The 24354-nt window shown below is 38.0% G+C and overlaps 1 protein-coding gene across 2 annotated transcripts in view; it reads left to right on the plus strand.

The window, feature by feature from the left end:
• The window catches only part of TDP1 (tyrosyl-DNA phosphodiesterase 1), a 50769-nt gene that overhangs the window by 251 nt on the left and 26164 nt on the right, over positions 1-24354 (plus strand). For both annotated transcript variants that reach the window (XM_052782961.1, XM_052782962.1), the window contains exons 2-12: positions 677-1227; positions 2780-2823; positions 3498-3553; positions 4588-4684; positions 6917-6951; positions 9269-9361; positions 10989-11159; positions 12739-12817; positions 14545-14730; positions 15543-15591; positions 18770-18836. In XM_052782961.1, the coding sequence (XP_052638921.1) occupies positions 681-1227; positions 2780-2823; positions 3498-3553; positions 4588-4684; positions 6917-6951; positions 9269-9361; positions 10989-11159; positions 12739-12817; positions 14545-14730; positions 15543-15591; positions 18770-18836 (1424 nt within the window). In that variant the 5' untranslated portion in view covers positions 677-680. The remainder of the gene's footprint in view (positions 1-676; positions 1228-2779; positions 2824-3497; positions 3554-4587; positions 4685-6916; positions 6952-9268; positions 9362-10988; positions 11160-12738; positions 12818-14544; positions 14731-15542; positions 15592-18769; positions 18837-24354) is intronic.

The following is a 24354-nucleotide window of genomic DNA, read 5'->3' on the forward strand; positions in this document are numbered from 1 at the left end:
TACGGGCGGGCGGGGTGGCGGCTCCCGCTGCTCCCCCCCCCCCCTCCCCCGCCCTGGCCGCAGGCTCTGTCTTCATCGCGGGGCGTCGCCGAAGCCGGCGGGAACAGCGGTCGCGTCCACGGGGCCCTCGGCGGTCGGGGCGGCGGTGCCCGGGCTTCTGCCGCCCTCGGCTTAGGGGAGAGGCGCGGCTGAGGGCCCCGTGGGGGGCGGCGGCGGGGGACGGCGGTCCCAGGCTGTGGTTCCGCAGAGGCAGCCGGAAAGGGCGGCCGCGACTCGGCTCCCTGCTCCCGCGTCTCCTCAGCAGAGCGCGCTGGACCCCGGAGCGTCAGGGTCGGTAGGAGAAATACCTGTGTGATGCAAATTACTCTTTTGAATTTTGAAGTGCTTTCCTGTCTATGCCCCTATCCTAGCCTGTTTTCCACGTGCAGATTTCCACGTTAGCTGCTTCCCACTTGATGGCTGCTCCCACTGCACGTGTTTCTTTGTTTTCTGGGCACAGGAACGAATAAGCCTTGTACACTGAAATTTTCCCGAGTCAGAAGTTGTATGGAGATTCTGCTAAATGGAAAAGGCAAAGTTCCCTAGTAGTAAGCAAATGGAAACTAGGAAGGGAAGCAGACTTTTGCATAGCAAAAATGCCCAATTTTTGTTTGGTGTTTTGTTTTTCAATCCCTAGGAACATGCTTCAGGAAGGCGCACACGGAAAATGGACAGTATCTAGCAGTGATGAAAGTACTGAGGAGAATTCTGACAGTGAAAAACCATCTACATCTTCACTATTGGATGCCACACGTGGCAGAACAAGTGGGCCACAATATCCATGCTCTGAAGCTAGGAAAGCTGCTCACAAGAGAAAAGCTTCTCCCCTGAAGCTCAATGATAAAAGTTTTTCTACAGAAATACCTCCAGCAGGAAAACAGAGAACTAGCCAAGAAGGCTTAGGCTGGTGTCTTTCTAGTAGTGATGAAGAGCCTGAAGATCAGGGAAAGCATGCCCGCAAAGAAACAGTGAAAGAAGAAAAATGTGATGCACCCAAAGAATATCTTCTGAATCTTTGCAAAGGCGATGAACTCTCAGAGAATCAGAAAGCAGAGGAGTATAATGAAACACCCAGTGAAGCCCAAGATACCTGGGATTTGTTGAATGGAGAGAACCCTTTTAGGTTTTTTCTCACTAAAGTCAGAGGAATTGAACAGAGCTATAATTCTGGAGCCCTGCACATAAAAGGTGAACAAGTGGCTTCTACAGAAGTGGGCTTTTGGGAGACTTGTTTGCAAGACAATGCTTATTTTTAGTTTGTGGGGTATTTTTAAATGCATATATTCCTTGGTGCAGCTTTGGCTTCATATTCTGAATGTGCAAGTTCTAGGAATTGGTTCTGTTACCTTCGCCTTTCTGTTTTGGAAATATGGTGTATAAAGCATTAAGTTGCTGATATTGCTGATACTGATTCTGTTATAACTTGTGAGTTATGCTGCACAAATCTAATGTGCATTGAGTCAAGGCAATTCATATGGTGCTTCTTATTGCTGCTTTCTCTTGAGTTAATCTGGGGAAAACCACTTGTCTTCGTGGCTCTTAAAGGGATGCTTTCTTTGTGTGCCTAACCATTCTCCCTGAGTAGTTGTTTGCGCTTGTCTTCATGCTGCTGAGTGGTTTGGACCTAGTAATTCACTATTACTTGATACAATACAAGATAGTACTTCTGAAGCTCTGTAGCTGGGATTCATGGCCCCATTTCAGTTCAGTTAGAAGTGAGCATAAGTCAAGATGGAGTGAAGTATTCAGTGTACAATACTGATGCTTCAGGAATGCTGTGTAGTAGTTTGATGTAAGGGGGAACAGCTCTGTGCACCTGTAAACATCCCCTCATTCAGAAATGAAATCTCATACATCACAAGACAGAATCAGAAACAAGCATTAATACAAGGTTTATGTACAGAAATACAGTAAAATGCCAAAAAATTTTGTAGTTCTTTGAAGGAGAACAAGTGACTGAAGTCCCATATGATCAGGTTGTAGCTTTTCCTCAACTTCATGTGCTCCATGTGAGTATTGATTATTGATGGCAGCCTGGTGTCAGAGATCTCAATTGCTTTACTACTGTATGTCTTTATCTGCTTTGTGAATTCATTGTGGCTTTTGGCGTGCCCTCTCTTAGGACTAGTTGTCCTGCTAGGTGATTAGTTGAGCTGGTGGAGGGGCTGAGGTTTTTTTGTTTAACTTGGAAAACCAGATTTCTGTAGAGATGGGGCATGAAATATTTTGTCTATCCTAGAAGGTATTTGTAGGATATGTTTTTGAGTTGCTGCTGTGCTTCAGTTATTGAGGTTATACATCCTCAGTCAGATTAGTTATCTGTGTTACCATGAATGAACTAAGGATACACATATCCTACAGTCAGTCTCCAGTAGATAAGTCTTTAAGCATTAACTATGCCCTTATTGCTTCCACCCTGCCACAGTTCTTCAAGCCCTCACTATAGTGTAGAGAGTAGTTTGTCTCTTTCTCCATATCATCTTGGTCTTCCTCCTAATGAGTGTTTAAAACTTATTTTCTACTTTGAGAGGTTTCATGCTTTTTATAAATATAAGACCATAAGGATTTCACAGGAGAATTGGTGACTTGAATGTTCAGAACAGTAAACTTGATTGTGAATGTCTCTGTTTCACTAAGTCTGTGAACAATCTGGCACTTGTGGTAGTTATCAAACTGTTCAAGATGCAAAATGTTTACCTGAATCTTTTTTTACTCAATTATGCTTTAATGTTTTTAATAGATATTTTGTCTCCTCTTTTTGGGACTCTTGTATCTTCTGCCCAGGTGAGTTTCTTGTTTGCCAAATTGATTTCACTTGCTTATTTCACTTCATTAACCTTAAACTTGATAATCCATGTTTGTGCCATGTAGCTGATATTAGCAGGGAACTTTGTTAAAATACAGAGGGAACTCTAAATGTTTTCAACAGTACAACAATTTATTGAAATATAAAAATCATACCATGTTCTGCTTAGAATTCGGGTAACTATAAGACTGCTTTCTCTTGTGTTTTTGGGGAGTGTGCAACTGAAAAGTGTGTATTTATGTGCATGTAAATGATTTTATTTTTGAAAGAAAAAAGCTTTGCAGTCTAGGAATGATATTTTTGTTATTGCATAGAAGCTTTTGCTATCATTTGTGGTATAAGCACATGGAAAAGAGATGGTTCTTGAATCAAAGCTTTTGCATTATGTGTATGTGATTCTTTTTTTCCGCATGTTACATTTTATGAAGACTAATACATGCTTTTAAATAACTTAAATTCATTCCTGAATTGTTGAGACATGAAATAAAGTATGTGAAATTCAAAAACTACACCTGTTTTTGAAACATGCTGTGTATGATGTAAGTGGTATTGAGTAATGACTACGCAGGAAGCTTTTTTGCTGTAGTTAATTGTTCTGACAAACTCTGATTTTTCTTTTTAATGAGTCTGTTTTTCTTTTCTTATGTACAAGTTTAACTACTGTATAGATGTGGGATGGCTTGTAAGACAGTATCCACAGGAATTCAGGTATGTTTACTTTACAAAGTTGAAATGACATAGTTTCCAAATCCTTCTGTTCGTGCAAGTTCCTGTTATAAGTTGCAGATTACTGTTACCAATTGTGTCTGTGTAGACTCCTGGTTTTCCTTGTACACTTATTCCAGACTTGTAGCTCTCTATTGATTTCTTGCCTCTTTTCAAGACTGTTAAATGGTCAGAGTTCAGTATGGCTGGTTTCTGATTTTTATTAATTAACCCTTCGGAGGTCCCATTGTGGGCCATGATGACAATGCAGTAGATCACCTGTAAAGACAGAACAAGAAGCTTTTTTGCCATACAGTGTACTGAGCCAAGAACAAGGTAATGGAAGAGAAAGGGTGAATGTAGGAAGGGCACAAGAAAACTATGCAAAAATGATCCAAGATGGTATGTCATGGATATGATATAGTTGGCTTGGCTGGATATTGTCATGGAAGCAGTTCTTACATTTGGTTGAAATTCCTTTCTGATAATTGCAACCTACTGCAAATGAAGTGAGTGTACGACGTACAATTTTCTCTCCTTTTTTTGCATTTTACTGGAAACGCAGTAGAACAGACTATTAGGAATTGAATGTGGAACTACTGCCAGAATAGACCTAGCCCACTCCTTTTCCCTCTCATTCTTCCCATCTTCTCTGTAAGGTAACAATGATTAAATTGTCTTAGATACACACTGTGTATATCAATACTTCTGAGAGCTTTTATTTGTCTGTTTCCAGCTATATAGACAAGAGTTCCTTACAAGATCTTGTATTATTAGTTTCTATTTTGGTGTCTGATTTACTCTATGCTTCTTGTTTTCCCTTTTTTTTTTTTTTAATTAAAGTTTTCTAGTGTCTTTCTCTTAGAGGTCCTATTGTAGTTACTACTTTTTTGAGATAGTTAATAAGGCATATAGACTTTAGTGCCATCTTCCTTCTGGGCTATCAGATTTAGGGGCCAGAAGTCATAGCTACATGAAGGAGTGGTTTAGACTACTAGTTCATTTGATGTTTTAATAGTAATCTCCTTTTATTTAAGGAAGAAGCCATTGTTGATAGTTCATGGTGAAAAGAGAGAATCCAAAGCTGAACTGCTTGCACAAGCGCGCCCTTACGAGAACATTAGCTTTTGTCAGGTAACTAACATTTGTATCATCCTTTGGATAAAATTAAGCTATCTTTTGCACTCAAAATCTTGTTATGGATGAAGAGACATACCTTGTATGGGAAGTCAGGAATTTATTGTTATGCTTTAAGGAGTATACTTACTAGGACCTTAGGAACATGGTAACTATATCCCTGGTCTTCTATGGTTATGGTAGCCTGTCACGCACAAAAGGTTTGCACAGAATGCTGCCCACAAAAATGTCATGGGTCTCACAGAAGAGCTGCACACCCTCTCCACTAGCATGTTACACTCAAATTCTTGTAATGGTTGAAAATGAAGCACTTTTTGTGTAAAGTGCAGAACTTAGTCCTAGTGTCACTGTAATCTTAAGTCTCATCACAGAATTATTATTTGTCCAAATAAGTTTTACACAAGAAAAGGCTGTTACGAATAGTCTCCATAATACCATTAAAATTGCTGCGAGCGCACTTCCTGGCACATGCCACTCTCTCTCTGATGTTATGCTCACTCTTTTGCTGTCCCCGAGTTGTAAAGTTATTGGCTTCAGCCTAGGGGAGGGATGTGGTTATGGCAACTTGCTAGTGTTTCATGATTTTGCTGGGTGGAATATATTATTGGTCATGGGGATATCTTACTCTTTATTAGGAGGAGGATGAGCTTGGAATTTTCTTCCTTCTCAGGCAGTCTGGTAACCATGAGCTTCCTAGAGATCGCTATATTGATGCCAAACATAGTGAGTTTTCAAGGCCAGGATTTCTGGGCTGCTGTGTGCTATACTAATCAGGTGTTTGCACTAAGTTGTGGAGTAGCAACAATTTTAGATTAAGGTTTCAAATATGCTAACAATAAATTCATGGGTTTGCATATAATGTTTCCTTTTCACATACAACAAGAATTTAAATGTAGTATGTTCTATATGATAAACTTGTCAGTGTAATTAATAGTACGTAGCAGGTGAAAATGTGTGTTTGTGATGGTTTTCCTATTTGAGTATACTGCTCTGGATTCTTCTGGTAGTCTACATGCATTCCATTATGGTAGTACCCCAAAATGAAAATATTTACATTTCATCTTCTCCTCCACGCCTGTATTAACTAGGCACAATGTTGGAGCCATCATTGGGTAAAGTATCTTCTTAACACCTGTAACTCATGTTTCATTCTCTCTCTAGAAATTGTGCTGTAAATACTCTTTAGTAAAAGCAAAACACTGATAAAAAAGCATTTCTGTCTGGCTTCTGTCTTGTCTTTGCAATGTTAGCCATTAAACTGCTTTTAACAGTTGTCATATGCTTCAGAATCACAGAGTGGTTGAGGTTGGAAGGGACCTCTAGAGGTCATCTGATTCAACTCTCCTGCTCGAGCAGGGTGACTTAGAGCCAGTTGTCCAGGACAATGTCCAGATAGGTTTTAAATACATACAAGGATGTAGGCTCCATAACCTCCGTGGGCAACCCATGCCAGTACTCAGTCACCCTCACGGTAAAAAAGTGTTTCCTGATGTTCAGAGGGAACCTCCTGTGTTTCAATTTGTGCCCACTGCCTCTGGTCCTGTCACTGGGCACCACTGAAAAGAGCCTGGCTCCATCTTCTTTGTACCCTTTCTTTAGGTATGTATACACACTGATCAGATCCCATCTGAGCATTCTCTTCTCCAGATTAAACAGCCCTAGCTCTCCTAGCCTCTCCTCATAGGAGACATGCTCCAGTCCCTTAATCGTCTTCATGGTCCTTCATTGGACTCTGCAGTATGTCCATGTCTCTCCTGTACTGGGGAGCCTAGAAATGGACCCAGTACTGCAGGTGTGGCCTCACCAATGTTGAGTAGAGGGGAAGGATCACCTCCCCTGCACTGCTGTCAAGATTCCTTCTAATGCAGCCCAGGACACTGTTAAGTCATCTTTGCTGCAAGGGCACATTGCTGGCTCCTGTTCAACTTGGTGACCAGCAGGAACCTCAGGTCCTTTTCTGCAAAGCTGACTGTTTCTGAAAATACTGCTGGTATGAGACCAGAAATTCTGCTGGAGCAGTTCCAGCAAACAGTTGCATTGCCATTTAAAGACTGACTTCTGGAAATCAGGGAGTACATTTAAAGATGTTGAGGGGAAAAATAATGTATTTTGTGTTCTGTCCACTAGAGCGCAGTGAAATAAAACAAAATGAAGCACTTCTCCTTTAACATTCTTGCATATAGGAATGCACAATAGGAATTTTTAATGACCAACTTTTTAATTTTATAGGCTAAACTGGATATTGCATTTGGAACTCACCATACGTAAGTAACAGCTCTGAAGCAGAAAGCTCCACTTCTAAAGATGACCACAGCGTTGGTACATGCAGTTACCATGATTGGACTGCTAACTAGTGTCTTGAAGTATTTATAGGATAGGAAGATAGGTTATTACTGTTTGTGAAAACATAATTCTGAAGGCCTAATGTATATTGATGAAACTTAAAAGCAGTATGTTTCATGTTCTATGTGTATCTGTTTAATTTATCTGCAAGTTATTTTAAAGCCATAAAACTGGGTTTCATAGAAATTGATGAGTTTTAAAAGAAAAATGTCCTTAATTATTTTGTATTTACAGATTATAGGATTGTTCTAGTTTAATGAAACAAATCTGCTATTAGGTAGATATGAGATGTGCAAGTTAGACAATTGAAGTCAGTAAGCTGCAGGTCCTGGCTCTTAACTCATGCCTTAATACCTAAACTGTAATGGAGACTTGATCAGTCATTGGCAGGTTGGACACAACACGGATTTGCTGCTCAGCTTTTGCAGCTGTCGTGGAACATCTGGAAATAATTACTGAATTTGGGGGTCTTTTCAAATAAGAAACTTTGATTTGATGTTATAGAAGTATCACAAAGGGAATATTGTAGATTGCAAGCTACACATAAGAATGGATTCAATTTTATGTCTCATGGCAAAGATCTTTGGTTTCAAGGCACTGCAGTATTTTTTAATCAATTAGTCCTTTTGTATGATTTGTTTTATAAAACATGGCATTACGTTAAAACATTGATCTGAAATGCCCATTTAAGGTGCATCTGTCTTTCTGGTAGAAAGCATACTGACCTCCTCCTTGTCTTTTTGGAGAAGAATATGCAAATAAAGGAAAGAAATCAGCATTTAAAAAATGGGTCTTGCTTTTCTCTCAGGTTTAGTGAGGGACATAGAAGGAATTGGGGTTGTTTTTCAAATTGATCATTTTTAAAGCTTTAGCTTATTCTACTTAAGCAGTTTAAGCAGCAGCTGTCATTCTCTGTATGCTCAACTTTAATTTTTTTTCTTCCACCACACTTTGGGACAAATAAGTGATAGTGATCTTAAATGCTGCAGTTCTTTAACGCTATATTTTAAAGGATTGTTCTGGGTAGTGTATTTCTGAATGCATGTTCCACTGCAGATGGAACACGACGAGTGGGTAGCAGACCAGTGAATTGGATCTTGGTAGGTAATGAAACAATTTTGTTCCAAGGGAAACTTAACAGATTTCAGCCCATCAAATATGAAGACTTAAATTCATGTCATTCCTGTTGTATGATATAAAACTTAAATTACATGTCAGCGATTTTTTTTTGAGGTAGTGGTGTTTTGGTCAGTTACCACTTTTACATACCTTAATCTTGCACTTTATTTTGCTGTAAAATACTTATTTTACTTTCAACTCAATTTGTGCTTAGATCAAGGCATACCACAGATGTGGCAAACTTTTATAGTTAGGGGGTCTTGCATATTGCATAAACTATGCAGTCAGCACAGGAGAACATGTGCAGGTACTTGAATGTTAGTTTGCTGAATTCTAACATTAAAAGCAGAAATTACTGAATAAATAATTGTCTAAATTTGAGCCTGATGTGATTTGCATAGCATTATCTTGCCATGGGACAGCAATAAAAATAAGTGTGTTTTTCCTTACAGCTTTTATTCTTGAGCACTGGTTTCTATGGAAGCTGTATCATCCTTCAGGGACACGTGGATATGCTGTCTTTACACAACTATTGAAAACTTGTATATGAAAATTTGAGCCTTTATGTTACAAAAAATACATTTATTTTTAACTCGGTTACTAGTTTTAAAACTCCTTTCTGCTGTAGCTTGAGTTTAGATTTATGGTAGATAATAGCTTTTGCCATCCCAATGGATAGTTACCTACATACCTTCTTTTACTTTAAAAGTTGTTTAAGAGAAAAGAACTATGTTTTAATAAATTCAGCTATAAGCAAAGGCCTTTTAGTGTTCCTTAATTCTTTTTTTTAGCTGTCTGCAAAGAATAAGTTTATCTGAAGAACATAGCAAATATAGAAAGCATTCCACAAGTATTCATTTTTGCTTTTGGAAACCAGTTGCATGAAATGTTAAAATGTACTCTGGAATATATTGTATGATGCTGCTGACAAAATATATGTGGATAGTCTAATGACTGTCACGCGAGTTTGGCATACACATGGATTGAGTCTAAGTGGTTACACTATGCAGAACAAATCTTTTGAAAATTACCTTGGAGCATTTTAATGAATTGGTAATTTATCTCATACTCTCAGTGTACTTGAAACAGATGAAGTGTTCTATATCTTTTTTTTTAAAGGAAAATGATGTTGCTGTTATATGAAGAAGGTCTTCGAGTTGTGATACATACATCCAATCTTATTGCTGAAGATTGGCACCAGAAAACTCAGGGGTAAGGAACAATCTCTAGCAGGTCTATGTTCACTTTAATACTTTCTGTACTGCTGGAGACAGGATACTAGGTCAGATGATCCAGTGCTACAAGTCTTACACTCCTAAGATAGAGCTGTCCTGAAAAAAACCCAAAAAATCAAACCTAGAATGGTGGTAGCTGTCTAAGCCTGAACTCTACTTGCTTTCTACTGTGAACAAAACTTTCCTGAGCTGCTGTTACCTTAAATTTGGTCTGACTGATTTAAGGTCTTTTATTATGCCATGCTGTCACTTTATGAAAAAACTACCTAGCTATAAAGTACTCTTCATACAAATCTGAAGCAGCTATTCAAAAGTTATCTTAATACTGCAAGAATAATGCAAATGTGCAAATGTTCTGCTTCTGCTGTGACTGTATCTAGAATGTAACCTGATAAATGCTGGGCACCATTGGTTCCTTATTACAGTAGATGACCCAGTATCCTTTCCTTGGAAAGAATTTTCTTCTTGGTTTTTTTTGGTAGAAGTTTCTAAACTTAAGGGCCAGCTTGGGACATAGTTTTGTTTAGAGCACAAAAAATAGGACTAAGTGACATGTTAATATAAGGCCCCTCAACATCTTGTTTTCTTGGCTATTTTTATGGGTGCATTTTTTAGTTATCTCCACAGTAACTCAAGGTATAAGATTTCTTCATCAAACTAATTGAAAATGTTTTTCAGAAGTTACTGTCACTTTGACATCCATTTTGCTGCCATTAAATATGGCAAGGTTTTGAGGCTTTTCACTTGTCTGAGGCAAGCTCTCATAAGGGTTTTTGAGTGGCAAAAGTATAACCACTGATTTTTTTGTCTTTAAATCTTTTCCTCGGGGATGGTTTTAGTATCTTTTGGCAGTTAGCTTTTCAGAAAGCCAAGAAGGCATGAAAATATCTATTTGGGATGCTTAACAAGTTGCTCTACTTGTCAAACATGAAAAACATTTTTATTTTTAGCTTTTGCACACTGCAATAATATGCAGTATCACCAATATGATGGTTCACTGGCTTCTCTGTTTTATAGGCTTCTGAATTCAAGGATAGTATCAACATGTTGTAAAGTTGATAATGCAGAACCTTTGGTTTCCGTGGCTACAATAATGTGTGACTGGAAAGAAATGCTAGATATTTTCCCTGCATAATGCCCACCCTATTTTATTCTGATGGAAGTTCTTGGGAGGCAAGTTACTGTTGTGGGCTACTCTTCAAACTATGCAGAACTTTCAGACGCTCTAATTAGTGTTTTTCTGTATCATTACACAAACCAGTAGCTTAGCAGAATGCATTGCGGTGTTCTATTCATACAGAAAATCTTGACAAAAGGATTGCTGGTTGGTAAGTTTGAGCCTGGCCTGTTTAACAGTGCTGAAAGCTGTAAACGTATGGACAGATAAATGTGCTGAGATTATTGTTTTCATTTGTCAGTATTACTTTTATGATATTGAGTGTAAGACTTGATTCTGTAATTGTAAAATAAAGGCAAGTTGCTTTATAGTTAGTATCACAATAAATCTGTCTAGTAGTCATTTAGGACCTTCAGATGTGCTTTAATCACTTACTAAAACCATGTGTTAATGTGTGGTGTCCTTGTTTTTGTGGCTTTGTTTTTAGGATATGGCTAAGTCCTTTATATCCAAGGCTACCTCAGGGAGCAACTGGTTCTGCTGGTGAATCTGAAACTAATTTTAAATCTGACCTAATAAGTTACTTGTTGGCTTACAATTCTCCTACGCTCAAGGAATGGATAGATCTGATTCAAGAACATGATTTATCAGAGACAAGGTATATGTTATCTTGTGTTTGTAGTAACTTGTGTGTTTTTTTCCAAAAAAATTAAACATCTCTGTTAGGATCTATTAGACCATGGGTTTGTTTTTTAAGCTTACATTGTTTCAGACTTAAGTGTTCAAACCTGAGTCTAACTTTAGCCCGTTTTTTAAATCTATCTTCTGTAGATTATGTTGAATTGACCGACTTTTAGTTTTATGAACATACATTTTAAAGGAATGAAAAAACAGGCATCAGCAGTAACTTGATAGAAGGTAGCTGTAAGTAATAGGGACTCAGAATTTCATTTAAGTTAGTCTGGCTTAAATATTTGCTCCAATAAAATTACCAGTCAAAAAATGTTGTTTGGGTTTGTCATGTAAGAGGGATCATGTAAGCAAAGGTTATTATAATGGGGATTTTATTAAGAATAGCCTTCTGTATTTATAAGGCAAAGTTCAATCCATATACATATGTATAGAATTTTGCCTGTTAATAGGCATGGATTGTGTCTGGTAGGCAGTGTTATGTTAAATAATAATATACTTTGTCTTGAAACAGGCTTCTCTAATATCACGTTGCTGATATTACTTAACATAATTCAGGATGCTTAATCTACTTCTAAAAATACATCCTGCATTTCCACTGAAATACTTCAGAAAGTGTAAATCTCCTTGGCTGCTTAATAGCAGTTTTATAAGCTGGCAAAAATTTGTTGAAAAGCTGAAAAAGGTCAAACTGTGGTAGAAGTAGACTGAAGCATTGTCTAGCTTAATACATAAAATAAAAAGTGTGCTTTTTTCTTTACATGGAGTCTTACAAGATTGGAGGGGGTAAAAAAAAAGTATGTACCTTTACAGTCAGGTGAACTAACAGCCTGAGCTACTGTTGTTAGTTGCTTGGTCATCTGCATGAGCTTGGACAGGTTGGCTGAGCTGATGTGAGTTTATGCATGGGTTAGGGAAGAGTCACTTGTTAGGATAAGGATCGGTTCCTTGCCATATAAAATATGTAGGAGATTCATTCATAAATAAAGCTAGGCATGAGATGCAGTAAGGAACAGCTTCTTAAAACATCTGTTTGTTGTGACTCTGGGCAGGTGTCTTCTGTTTTCAGGGCAAAGTCAAACAGGCTATTAAACCATTATTAGGAAGACAGTTGAAAAAGCTGTACTTTGCATCTGAACTATTAGGTGCCCAAATGAAATCTCATACCTGAATCTGCTGATTTGGATGTAGCAATAGATGGGCTTTACTCAAAATTACATGTCCAGTTCTGTGTCAAACAAAAACTATTTGTGTTTATTGCTAACATAATCTGCTTTCTGCATTTCTGTACACAAATAGATGCAGTTCTTGTCTAGGCTGTAGAACAGCCTCGTGGTGCATGACAGCATATAGGATGCTAGTAATAAATTATACAGCTGAAAATCCACTTTTCATTGTTTTGTAAATCTTAAGTATGAAAGATTAAATATTTCTGGTTGCACTGCTATGTTCAACCTTGCTGATAGGTTTTACTTAAATACCTTAATGTTTTACAAACCAAAACACCCCATAGCTGCAAATAACTTGGTGGTTTTTTGTTTCTGTAGAGTGTATCTGCTTGGTTCTACCCCTGGACGATATCAAGGTAGTGATAAAGAAAAGTGGGGTCATCTTAGGCTCAGAAAGGTACTAAAACTGTAACCGTTTTTGTTAATATCCTTTTAAATGTAAATATAATTTTGGAGACTGTTCTTTAGTTGCTTTCAATTTTTCTAGCTATGATCAGCAATCTTTTAATACATTGTTACAGTTTAAGTTAGCAATAACATAAGCTTGGAATTTATGACAGTGTGGACTGTGCACATAATATTCCTGGGCATCATTACCATGGTCAGCTTGTGGTCTGAGTTGTCATGTGCTTACAGATATCTGAGGAGTTACCATTACTCAAATGACTTCCTATCTGCTGTTGGTGTTTCTAACCAGTGTGACACTACCAAAATCCGGTCTTCTGTGACTGGGAACCAAATACAGCCTTTTTCAAAGGCACTCGCAGAGGAAAGATGTGTTGATACAGGCTTGCCTGCACATAGGGAACAGGCTTATTTTATTTACTTAAATGTTAAGGGCTATTACAGTTTCTCTTTCCCTAATGACCTGGCAAAAACCCATCAAATTAAAAATCAGTTTGCACATAGCTGATGTCATCAATTCAGTCAGGTTTTTAGTTTTGTTCTACTATGTTTCTAAGATCTTGATTTTTTTTTAATTATTATTAATGAACTGAATAATTAGGAACATGGATTTTTTTTTTTACCCCCACCCCCTCACGTTATTTATATAAGCCATAATGGTAAATCTTCGTACAAGATTACATGTCTCAAGTTCATAGGACCCCTTCTTTTTCAGTATTTATTTAGAATCAGGTAAGGTATTTTATGTCATCTGTTAAATGCCCCTCATAATTGGGGAATTTTCAACCTGTACCTCCTGCTGAAATGGCATTATTTCAAATTCCGTTGTCAATTTTACATGGAATTCTAATGCTGTTCATGGCAAACTTCAGTGACATACAAAATGTCTTTTTATCACATTGCTTTTCAACGCAAGGTTACTCTTTTAGACCTCCCCTTGCTTGTAAAGAGCTTGCCTTTTCTGATATGTGTTGTCTGCATGTGTTTTTGCCTAGTAAGACACTGAATGAAAACAACATAAACCAGAAAAAGCCTGTAAAGGATAAAGATGGTCTTGTGGCAAATGTTTCTGTGATTAAAAAGATTAATTTTTCTAGTGACAATGCAGATAGACCTGGTGACACTACACTGATGGGAGCCATTTAGTTGTGTCCTCTCTAGAGGTGGAAGAAGCTAGCCACTACATATAATTTAATGTGTCTGTATCCATCTGTTTTTAATGTCACTTTAAATTCCATTCACAGCTAAAGAACTCCTCTAAAAGGATTATTTCAATTTTCTCTTCAATTGTTCTTTTTTTCCCTTCTTATTGTAGGCTTCTATTGTAGCTGGGGCTTTAGGATATGAGAGGAATTTTATGGCCAACAACCACCAAATATAAAAAGATTTAGTTGTTTAATTTACTGTGACTTCTGAAGCTAATGTTTTATGTTTTTAGGAAGAGCTGCTAGCATTCTTTTTACCCATTATTTAATGGTTGGCTTCTGTGCTTTTGGATAAAACTTGTGATGTTTGATCTTCTCTTGAAGGAACAGTGGGTTTATTTGGAGAGCCTGATGACTTTTTTTATTGCAAAGTTAAATAGATAGTATGAATGTTAATCTCTTTTGTTGTCAGAAGTGAGTTACAGAGGATTTATTATATCAGAAGCAATATCAAACCACTAATTAAGGTATTCTTTACCTGTGGAAGTCTAACTGTTTTAATTTCCCTCACTAGCTTTTGAAAGAGCATGCTTCATCAATACCAGCACAGGAGTCCTGGCCTGTTGTTGGACAGTTCTCAAGCATTGGTTCAATGGGAGCTGATGGGTCCAAATGGCTGTGCTCGGAGTTCCAGGAGAGCCTGGTGGCTGCAGGCAGCAGTGTGACAACTCTCCTTAAATGTGATGTTCCAATTCATTTGGTATGCCTTTTAGATGCTAGCTGCCTTTATTTAACATTTATTCATTTGTTGTTTAAATCTTAGTCATTGACTTGCTTTTAACTTTTGGAGGACATTAATGTAGTTTTTGTCCTGAAATCCTAAGGATCCCCTTTAGTGACACTTGTGTATGGTACACTGTAAAAATGTACTATAATTTCCATCTGCATGACACTAGAGTGTATATATAATCTAATCAAAATTATATTCTCATTCTATAGCTTGTCTTCCATTGAGTTTTGTAGATACAACTGTTTCTGCTACTGAGATGTAACTGAACCTTGAGTGATTAATACCTAAACCAAATTATTTTCTAACCTGGTTTATTGTGCTAATAACCAAATAAGGGGAGGGGCAGAAACAAGTTTGTGGCAGGACCTTGTTAAATCAAGGAGCAAATGTTGTCAAACTATGCCCTTAGCGTGTGCTAGCTGCCCCTGTATACTCATATTTGAGATATGAGTCTAAAAATCTCATAAAATAATGTTAAGAGCTTACTTTGACCACCATGGAAGTGGTTGAAGCAGGATTGTTTGAGTCTTGCTAGCTAACTTTGGTAGGCTCTGCAAGAGTGGCAAAAATATTAAAGACTTTCTTCGTTACTGGCACACAACTAGTTTTAAGCTGCAGTGTAATTTTATTCATTCTGAAAAATGAAGCTTTTAATGTTTTGGTGTTATCGTCGTCCCCCCGCCCCCCGTAAGTTTTCTTTAAGGTGATTTTTGTTTGAAAATTGACAGCTTGTGTATTTAGAGCTGTGTTCAAGTTACCTTTTTTCCCCCCCCTCCATGAAGGTTTATCCTACTGTGAACAATGTGAGGCAAAGTCTGGAAGGCTATCCTGGTAAGCAGATGAACCCCTATTTATTAGCTTTTTATGGTCATAATGTCCTGCAAAATCACTTCAGTGGTTGATGCTCAATGAACCTGAAGTTGTCTTCTTGCTGAGAACTTGGTAGAATAGGTGGCAGTAGAATCCTTTTATTACTGTTACTGGAGCTCTTGACTCCATCTCTCATTGTGATTGAATAGAAAAAGCTTTGTGGGCACTTGCCTATAATGTTTAAGTCTGTATAGCCACGTTCATATGTTGCTGTATAGGAAAAAACAGCTCTTGCTCACTGTTCTAACTCCAGTCATACTTCATTTTGGCAGAAAATTCAGATTTGAGTGTGCCAAGTTCTCCTCCTCGTGTTTTCTTTGCAGTGTCATCCTGCACATCAGATACAGTGGAGAATAAGATGTTTCACTACTCATTAGTAATTTTTTTAATATTGTAATCTGCAATTGTTCTGTTCAGTCTTCCCACGTTTATGTTCATGAAGTCACTATATTTGTATGGAAAGCATAGCCCCAGCCAGCCTGAAAGAGGAAAAGGTACTGTAGTATACTGATGCAGTGAAGCTTCTGTTTCTCAAAAGCAAGGACTTACCTGGGTTACACCTGTCATGCTAAGGGAGCTGGCTGATGTCAATGCGAGGCTGGTTTTCATTAGTCTTCAAAAGGTCAAGGCAATTGGAAGAGATTGATGAGGACTGAAAGTAAGTAATTCTTTCCTGCCTTCAGGAAGGGTAAGAAGGAGGATCTGGGAAACTGTAGGCCTGTCAGCATCACCTTTATCCCTGGGAACATGGTAGAACAAAGAATCCTGGAAACCATTTCCAAACATGTGATGGACAAAGGTGATTGGGAGTAGTCAGCATGGATTTATAAAGGAGAAATTATGCTTAATTAACCTGATGTACTTCTATAATGAGATGACTGGCTTGATAAATGAAAGGAGTGCACTGGATGTTGTTTATCTTAACTTTAATAAGACTTTCGACACTGTCTCCTGTAACATTACAGACAGCCTGATGAAGTACAGGCTGCATGAGTGGACAGGGAAGGCGGATTGGAAACTGGCTTAACTGCCAGGCCTCAGTGGTTGCAATCAATGGCACAAAGGCCAGCTGGAGGTCAGCCACCTAGTGGTGGTGTGTGCCAAGCATTGATACTGGGGCCATGCATTTAATATCTTCATTAACGACCTGGATGGTGGGGCAGAGTACACCCTCAGTGAGTTTGCAAATGATGCAAACTCAGGAGCAGTGGTTGATGTATCAGGTGATTGTGCTGCCATTCAGAGGGACTGTACAGGCTGGAGAAATGGGCTGACAGGAACCTCATGCAGTTCAACAGAGGAAAGTGCAGAGTACTGTGCTGGGGCAAGAACAACCCCAGGCATCAGTACACACTAGGAGTTGACCGGTGGGAAAGCAGCTCTGCAGAAAAAGACCTGGGAGTGCTGGTGGTGACTAAGCTGAAGATGAGCCAGCAGTGCACCCTTGTGGCAAGAAGGCCAACAGCATACTGGGCATAGTAGGCATGTTGTCAGGAGGTGACCCATCCCCTCTATTTAGCACTGGTCAGACCACATCTGGAGTGCTGTGTCCAGTTGTTGGCTTCCCAGTACAAGACAGACATGGACATACTGAACCAAGTCCAGCAAAAGGCCACAAAGATGAATAAGGGATTGGTGCATCTGTCATACAAGGAGAGGCTGAGAGAGCTGGATAATTCTTCAACCTAGAGAAGAGAACTTTCCTGGGAGATCCTATCAATGTGTATAAATATCTGATAGGAGGATGCAAAGTAGAGGCAGATTCTTTGCATGGTGACCAGTGAAAGAACAAGAGGCAATGGACATAAATTGAGATACAGGAGATTCCAGTGTACCCTTACAGCAAAAATGTTTTCTGATGTTTAAATGGAACAGGTTGCTCAGAGAGGTTGGAGAGTCTCCATTCTTGGAGATACTCAAAACCTGACAGGATACTGTACTGAGCAACATGCTCTGTTTGACCCTGCTTTGAGCAAGGAGTTATTCTAGATGATCTCCAGAGGGTGCTTCCAGCTTCAGCAATTCAATGATTCTTTGGCATTGCTGAATCCATAAACATGTGTTCTTGTTCCAAGCCAAATACCTATGCTCCTGTGTCATATGAAGTAGAGTAGCTGTTGAACTCTTCTAACAATTGATGGAATTTGAACACAGGGCTAGCAAGAATGCTTTCAGCTCTCTTTATCTTTCTTCTGAATTGAGCAGTGTTTGGACATATGTAGAAACTGCAGCTAGTGAGTTTACAGGTATCTATCATTCCTACAAGTAAGTTAGAGTCTTTTGAAATACATCTGGTTGTCTACAGCATCTGTTTAGCAAAGTTGATACTCTTGAAAGTCAGAGATGCAATCTGCACAATGACTTGTTACTGTCATTTCTTTCGTATTGTGAAATAACTTAGTGAATTATGTAACTCTGTATTTGTGCAAATTAACAGCTCCGTGGACTCCTGCAGTTAGTGCATTCATGAGAGTAGTAAAGCTTTTGTAACAGGTCCTTGTAGTGTCTTCTAGGACAGGTTGAATGCAGTAGGTTTTGCATCATGTTTTTGATATGCAACACTAATATAACTCAGTATGCCATGGCTGATTCTTCTTTGTTAAATCCATTTCAAGAAATCACAACATGCATTAGCCAAAGGCCAAATCAATACAAATACAATTTCATCAGAGAAGTTATTGCTTTTTAAAATAATGTTGATAATGTTGGTTGATGGTTTTTTGTTTTCTTTTGGTTTTGTGGTTTGGGAGTTTTTTTGTTTGGTTTTTTTTTCTGAAAGCTGCTTGTTTTATTCCCTCTAGCTTGTATGGGTAATGATTCTAATCTGATGATATCAGGTGGTATCACAACAAAAAATTACCCATAAGCACCTATCTTCTAAGAGGACTTAATTGTATAGCCTGTATACTGTTTCTCTTTCCTAGTGTAAATCTGCTATGTAGTGTTGCGTAACTTACTAAATTGTAAGAATGAAAAAAAAAAACCAACTATATATCATTTTATACTATTGGAGCATTTAACCATTTTCTGAAAATAAGTCATGAGGATAGTACAGATAGCTTATTCCCCATGATGCTTGCTGCTTTTAAAATGTCATTCAAAATATAAATGTACATGTTTGGTGTTTTTTTTCCTTAAGCTGGTGGCTCACTTCCATACAGTATACAGACAGCACAGAAACAGCTGTGGTTGCATTCCTATTTTCAGTAAGTAGAACTCAATGCTTTGAGTGTTGGTTTTTTTTTTCTTCCTTAGACTGTATGTTTAAACTTACGATGCTGTAATGCTTGAGTGTTAAAAGCAAATTAAGGGGAAGTGGTGAGAAGCATGATATTATTAAACTCCTTAAAATAAAAGCCTTAAGTTTCTTATTTGCTGGTCTTGTCTCCAAAACATAGTCAAAACATGCTATTTACCTGTAAAAAAGATATGGGATACTGTTGCTAATGGAGGACACTACCAGATTTTGGATTCTGTAAACTTCTATTTAAGCTTTCCTTCTCTAAACTGGAATAATGTTACTCCTCTTTTTTCCTTTTTTTATTTACAGTTGTATTTCACTTTCCCACTTGTGCCTTGGCATTAACAGGATTTCAACTGAACCACAACAGGGTTAGGAAGGCTTTTTTGTTTGTTTTTTTGAGTGCAGCAGTCCCGCTGCAAAAATTCTCAGTCCCTTATGGTAATATCATCTTTTTTTAAAGGTGCCTGACGTTTTCCATCAAGAACTTCTATTTTCACATGCTACTAATTTTGCCAAATTCTAACAGTCTGACACATGCCATGCCAGATGTCTCCCTCAGGCTGAATCTTTAAAAACTTCAGCGTGTTTTGAGAACAATAGGAAAAGTTGTTTTGCACAGATCAAAAAAACCCACAAAAAACCTAAATCTTGTAACCTCTTAGAAACTACAGCTCCCCCTTTTGCCAGAAACTTTTAACCCTTCCAGGTGGAAGTTGTTCTGCTAAGATAGTGTACCTGTATCTAAGTAAGTGTGTGAAGTTGTATTCTCAACACTCTGAATATATACACAATTGCTAGTTGCAGAGAGCATCCTCCATTCTGGAGTGAACATGATTGCTGCTGTGAGCCTTACTGGTCAATGTCCAAGGAATGGAACTGGAACAGAAAGACATGAGGCTTTGTCTCCTGCCTTTGAAGTGTGCCCTCTGAGCACATTCAGCAAAGGAAGAAGGCTACAAACACCTTCAAGAGTTCAAGATTGTTCAGTCATGATTCAAAAAGTGAGGAGGCCATAAAACTGGGTGTATTTGTGCAACCTTAATTCAGTTTCTATAAGCATATACCTCATGAGAATCTTACTGGCAGAAAAATGTAACCTTCTGTTGGTTAGTCTCTTAGTGTAGTCTCTTATTTAGTGCACAGAATGTTACTTGATAATGAGATCATTCATTGTTTTATTACTGTTCAATGAGAAAACACCCACATACCTGTCTCATTGGGCATCCTAGGGTCCTGCTCTGGCAACAGAAGGGCTGTTTTAAATTCATCTGTCAAATTGGTTGCAGATGATGAGTGGCCCTGCATAATTGCTCTGTAGTGACTACCCAGATGCAGATTCTTACCCTGTAGTAGTAGAAGATGCTAGCCCTTGAGGACAGCCTGCCTGTAACCTGTTACTGTAGAGCAGATGACATACAGCAGCTTATATGTGGTAACCTGAGACACAGAAAATGGTAGGTCCTGTTTCAATAGGATTAAATACAAGATGAGCTATTTTAAAGACTAGCCATAATGCAAAGCTTTGGGCAGTAGAGGGATTAGAGAAATTTGTCTTTACCTTACTGGAAGATAATACAAAACCAGCAAGAAACTAGGGAACCTACTGGAGTTGAAAGAAGATAAATACTTTTATACTTACAGTAAAGGAGAAGGAATAGCTCCTTTTTACAAGTAGGGAGAGATTAATGGAGTTGGAAAATGGTGTCCTATAGTCTCACCCAAAGAGGTAGAACTCTGCCCCAGGCATATGACTTTTATAATGTCTGTGGGCTGCTTTTCTCTCTCTCTTCTGCCAGTTGAGTGTATTTAACTAACCTATAATGCAGCTCTGAATTGTAATTTTGCAAATTTCTCAGAGTACTTTCTCAAAAGAGTAAGGTGACTAAGCTTAATATTGATTTCAGATTTCTGATCATAGCAAATGATTACTAGACTCTTCTGGTTTTGATTAGCTACTGTGTAAATGGTGCAATTTGTTCAGTTTTCTCTCTGGTAGGGTTGCTGTTTTTTCCTTTCAGTATTCAGTATTACTAATCGATAAGGAGAGATTTGCAATGCTTAATGATTTCTGTTAATTGCTGCTTTTGAAACAGTTGATCAGCTTTAACAGTACATAACATTGTATTTTAATGCTCATTCTAATTGATTGACTTTTAATACCACATGCCTTATGTTTGTGCAGTTACCTTGTCAAATTTTTATTTTCAAAGAATGGAGGAAGTTGGTTTGACGAGTTTGACTTGTTGACAAGTCTACAAAAGTAGTTGTATTAGAGCTTTATGTATTCTCTAGGCCTGTAGAGTTTTGAAGAACATCTTTCTTAGTTCAAAGAACTACAGTGTTGTTCCCCTAACATCATAAAAGATGAGATACGGAGCATTTACACAGAGGACCTACTGTTCTCTTATGGTTGAGACTACTGGTGTGAGTTGTTTTAATTATGCTCAAGCCTTGTTGCCAGTATCTTGAGATGGAAAGCCCATTCACTATTTGAAGTAAGAACTAAATGATGAAAGAGGTGGTGTTGTAGAAAATGAGTTATTCCTGGCTCTGCTTAGGGGCTGACTGTCTGCTCAGATTAATTTTCAGGATGTTAGGATTATCTGGCTTCTTCATCTCTTAGCTCCACTTGTAAAGGGGCCTCTGTCTGCTCCTTTACCTCATTTGTGCCAGAAATATCAGACATTGGTGGCAATTGATACTTGCTATATGTCTTCCAGCTAAATGCACTGTGATTGCAGTGTAGTCTCCTTTTCAAACTCAAAAATTAATCACAGAGTAAAACAAATATTTATCAAATGTTTAAAACATACTTAAGAAATTTTGCAAGTAGTTAAGTAGATATAAAAGCAACAACTTGTAAGCATTCACGTTTTTAGTGCAGTGCAAGTGAGTGCCGAGTATTTTCTGTATTGTAAAAGGTACCTTATTCATGGTAGAGAACATTTTTCCCCTTCTTTCCCAAAAAAACAAATTATGTGAAACTCAAAAATAGCTATTGGAAAAATAAAGGGATGGGAGGGGCAAAAGCTGTTGCATTTTAAGAGTTGGAATGTAGATTACCTCTTTAATTCAATGCACCTAATCATCACATTGGAGGCTGTGTAATTAAAAAGCAAAAAGAAAAGCTGCTGATTGAAATGCCACAAAAGACTGGGAGGGAGGAAGTAGCAGCAAGTTACTAGTAAAAATGTCAGGATTAGTGGTCTAAAGTTAGTGTTAAGCTGTATTAGTGATAAGGAGTTCTAGTCCTAGGGGTGTAAAAGAACAAAAAAATTAGCAAAAAGGCTTTCACGTTTTACTGTTCGTATTCTGATAACACCTACTTGCATAACTCCTTTTCCTCACTCCACACCTGAGCTTTTAGCTTACATGGTACCATGACCTCTAACTGTCAGAAAAATAACCAATTCAATTGTGGGTTTGCTCCATAAAATTTCTCAAAGCTAGTTTCATTTACCTTACCATATTTATCTCTGATGAGACTGAATATGCCTGAAGTTTACTGCAACATGAGATCAGTCCTGTGTACGTGCTCTGCCAGCTGCACTCTGATGAAAAGTTTACAGCTTAAAACATGTTAAGTCAATTCGACTAGAAGTAGCCTGAAATTGTTATATTGACATATGCTCTCATCCTTGCTGTGCAAAGCAACTGCTCTTGTATTTTACTTCAGGCTTTTTGTAATCTGTTTTGGCTTTTTTTTTTCCTAAAATATGCCAGGAAAGTTCCATGGTGAAGTTGAAATTTAGCTGTATTAAGAACAGATTAAATGAGATATTGTACTCATCTGAAACCCCTTCCAGTTCTTTTGGTTTATCATTCCATTATGCAGTCTGAAGATAAGCTGACTTTTAGGTTGAAGAGAAAACACTTCTTAAATACTTCTTTGCTAATAATGCTTTTACTAAAAGAATCTGAGTTTTTAATGAGGTAATTATTTTAAAAAAACAAAACAAAACACTAATAACACAACAACAACTGCCGCCCCCCCCCCTCCCCAAACCTTGTTGGAGAACATAATCACTTTCTTTCCCCCTTTTGTACTTACATATTTGTTTTGTCCTGCTAAAGAAAATGTGGCCAAAATATATGCTCCCCTTTCTGATTTTAACTTTCTGGAGTAACAGTTTCAACCACTTGTAATTGAGACTAACTGCAGTTAGATTACTGTGGTTAGTAAATGGAAGAGAAGGGGTAATACTCCTGCTAAAACACAGTATCTGTCAAAGATAAGGAGGCAAAAAGGCAGTAGACTGAGATACTAATCTCAAAATTATTGCAGTTAATAGTGGGGGAAGTTTGTCCTCAAGTAAGGCAGCAAGATAGAGCTAAAGAAAATCTGTGTTCAGTTCCCAATTCTACTATTTTTTCTGGTCTTCATTTCTACAATTTCAGTAGAGTTACCTAATTATTTTTGTGCCTTAAACTTAAAGATAACGTTTGCCTAAACTGTCAGTTGTAAGATAAAAGCTATTAACAAGAGCTGTTGAGTTATGGTATAGACTTAGAATCTGTATGTATGGAAAGTGTAGAGTTCTGTAGGGGAGCACAAGTTTCTGTATCATACATATCTTAGTCTGTTCTTCAAAAACAGACTTCAATGTGGCTTGCATCAAAATATAAAGATGTCTAGTTTGCTCAAACATGCATACAGTGTTTCAGCTCTTGCCCTTTAGGAATACAGGACCAGTTCTCAAAAACAGTTTTCTTTCCTTTACCAGAGGATAGGGTTGTTTAAAGTAAGTAGGTCTTGATCCCTGAACTGCAAAGCCTCTTGACTTAACTAATGTGAAAGTTAGTCCTGGAAGTCAACTTCAGTAAATAATTCCAGCCCTTCCACTTCAGGTTTCTTAGGCTTTTAAACAAACACAGTTCACTTAAGAGGTTTTTCAGAGCTGATTGATTCTTTTTGATTTGCCTTTTAGAAGAGAATGCTAAACTAGGGAAACAAGACTGTGACAACCAGAGCCTATTATATTCCAAACTGAGGAAAGAAAAGTCTCTGGGTGGAGGCAGGTGTATTTGGAAGCCTTCTTCCTGATTTTGAGTGAGGACTAACAGCTGTGGGTGGAAAGTGGTTCCAAATACCATGATTACATACCTTCAGTTATGTACATATACTTACTGCTTGCTTACGGTTTAGTTCTGTAACATTGATGCTGAATTACCCCAGCAATGGCTTGTTGTTTTAAACTAGTTTTTATATATACACATAGATAAGACCTCTTCTCTCTTAAGCCCTCAAATTTCTTAGTGGCTTAGGGGCACAGAAAAGGGAAGAGGAAGGGTAGTGTCAACAATCTATCAATTGTTCCCTGCCTCTACTTCATGCAATAATAAACTGTAATAAGCTTGGGGAATTTTGTGAGGTTTAGTTTGGTGCCAAGCTCCTTTGCTTAAAGGCATGACCATTGATAGCTTTCAAAGAAGAAATATTGGCTGGAAGTTTGGGCTTAGTTTCTTGAGTGCTAGCTGGA

Source organism: Harpia harpyja, chromosome 3 (genome assembly GCF_026419915.1).
Source record: "Harpia harpyja isolate bHarHar1 chromosome 3, bHarHar1 primary haplotype, whole genome shotgun sequence".
Taxonomy (NCBI): Eukaryota; Metazoa; Chordata; class Aves; order Accipitriformes; family Accipitridae; genus Harpia; species Harpia harpyja.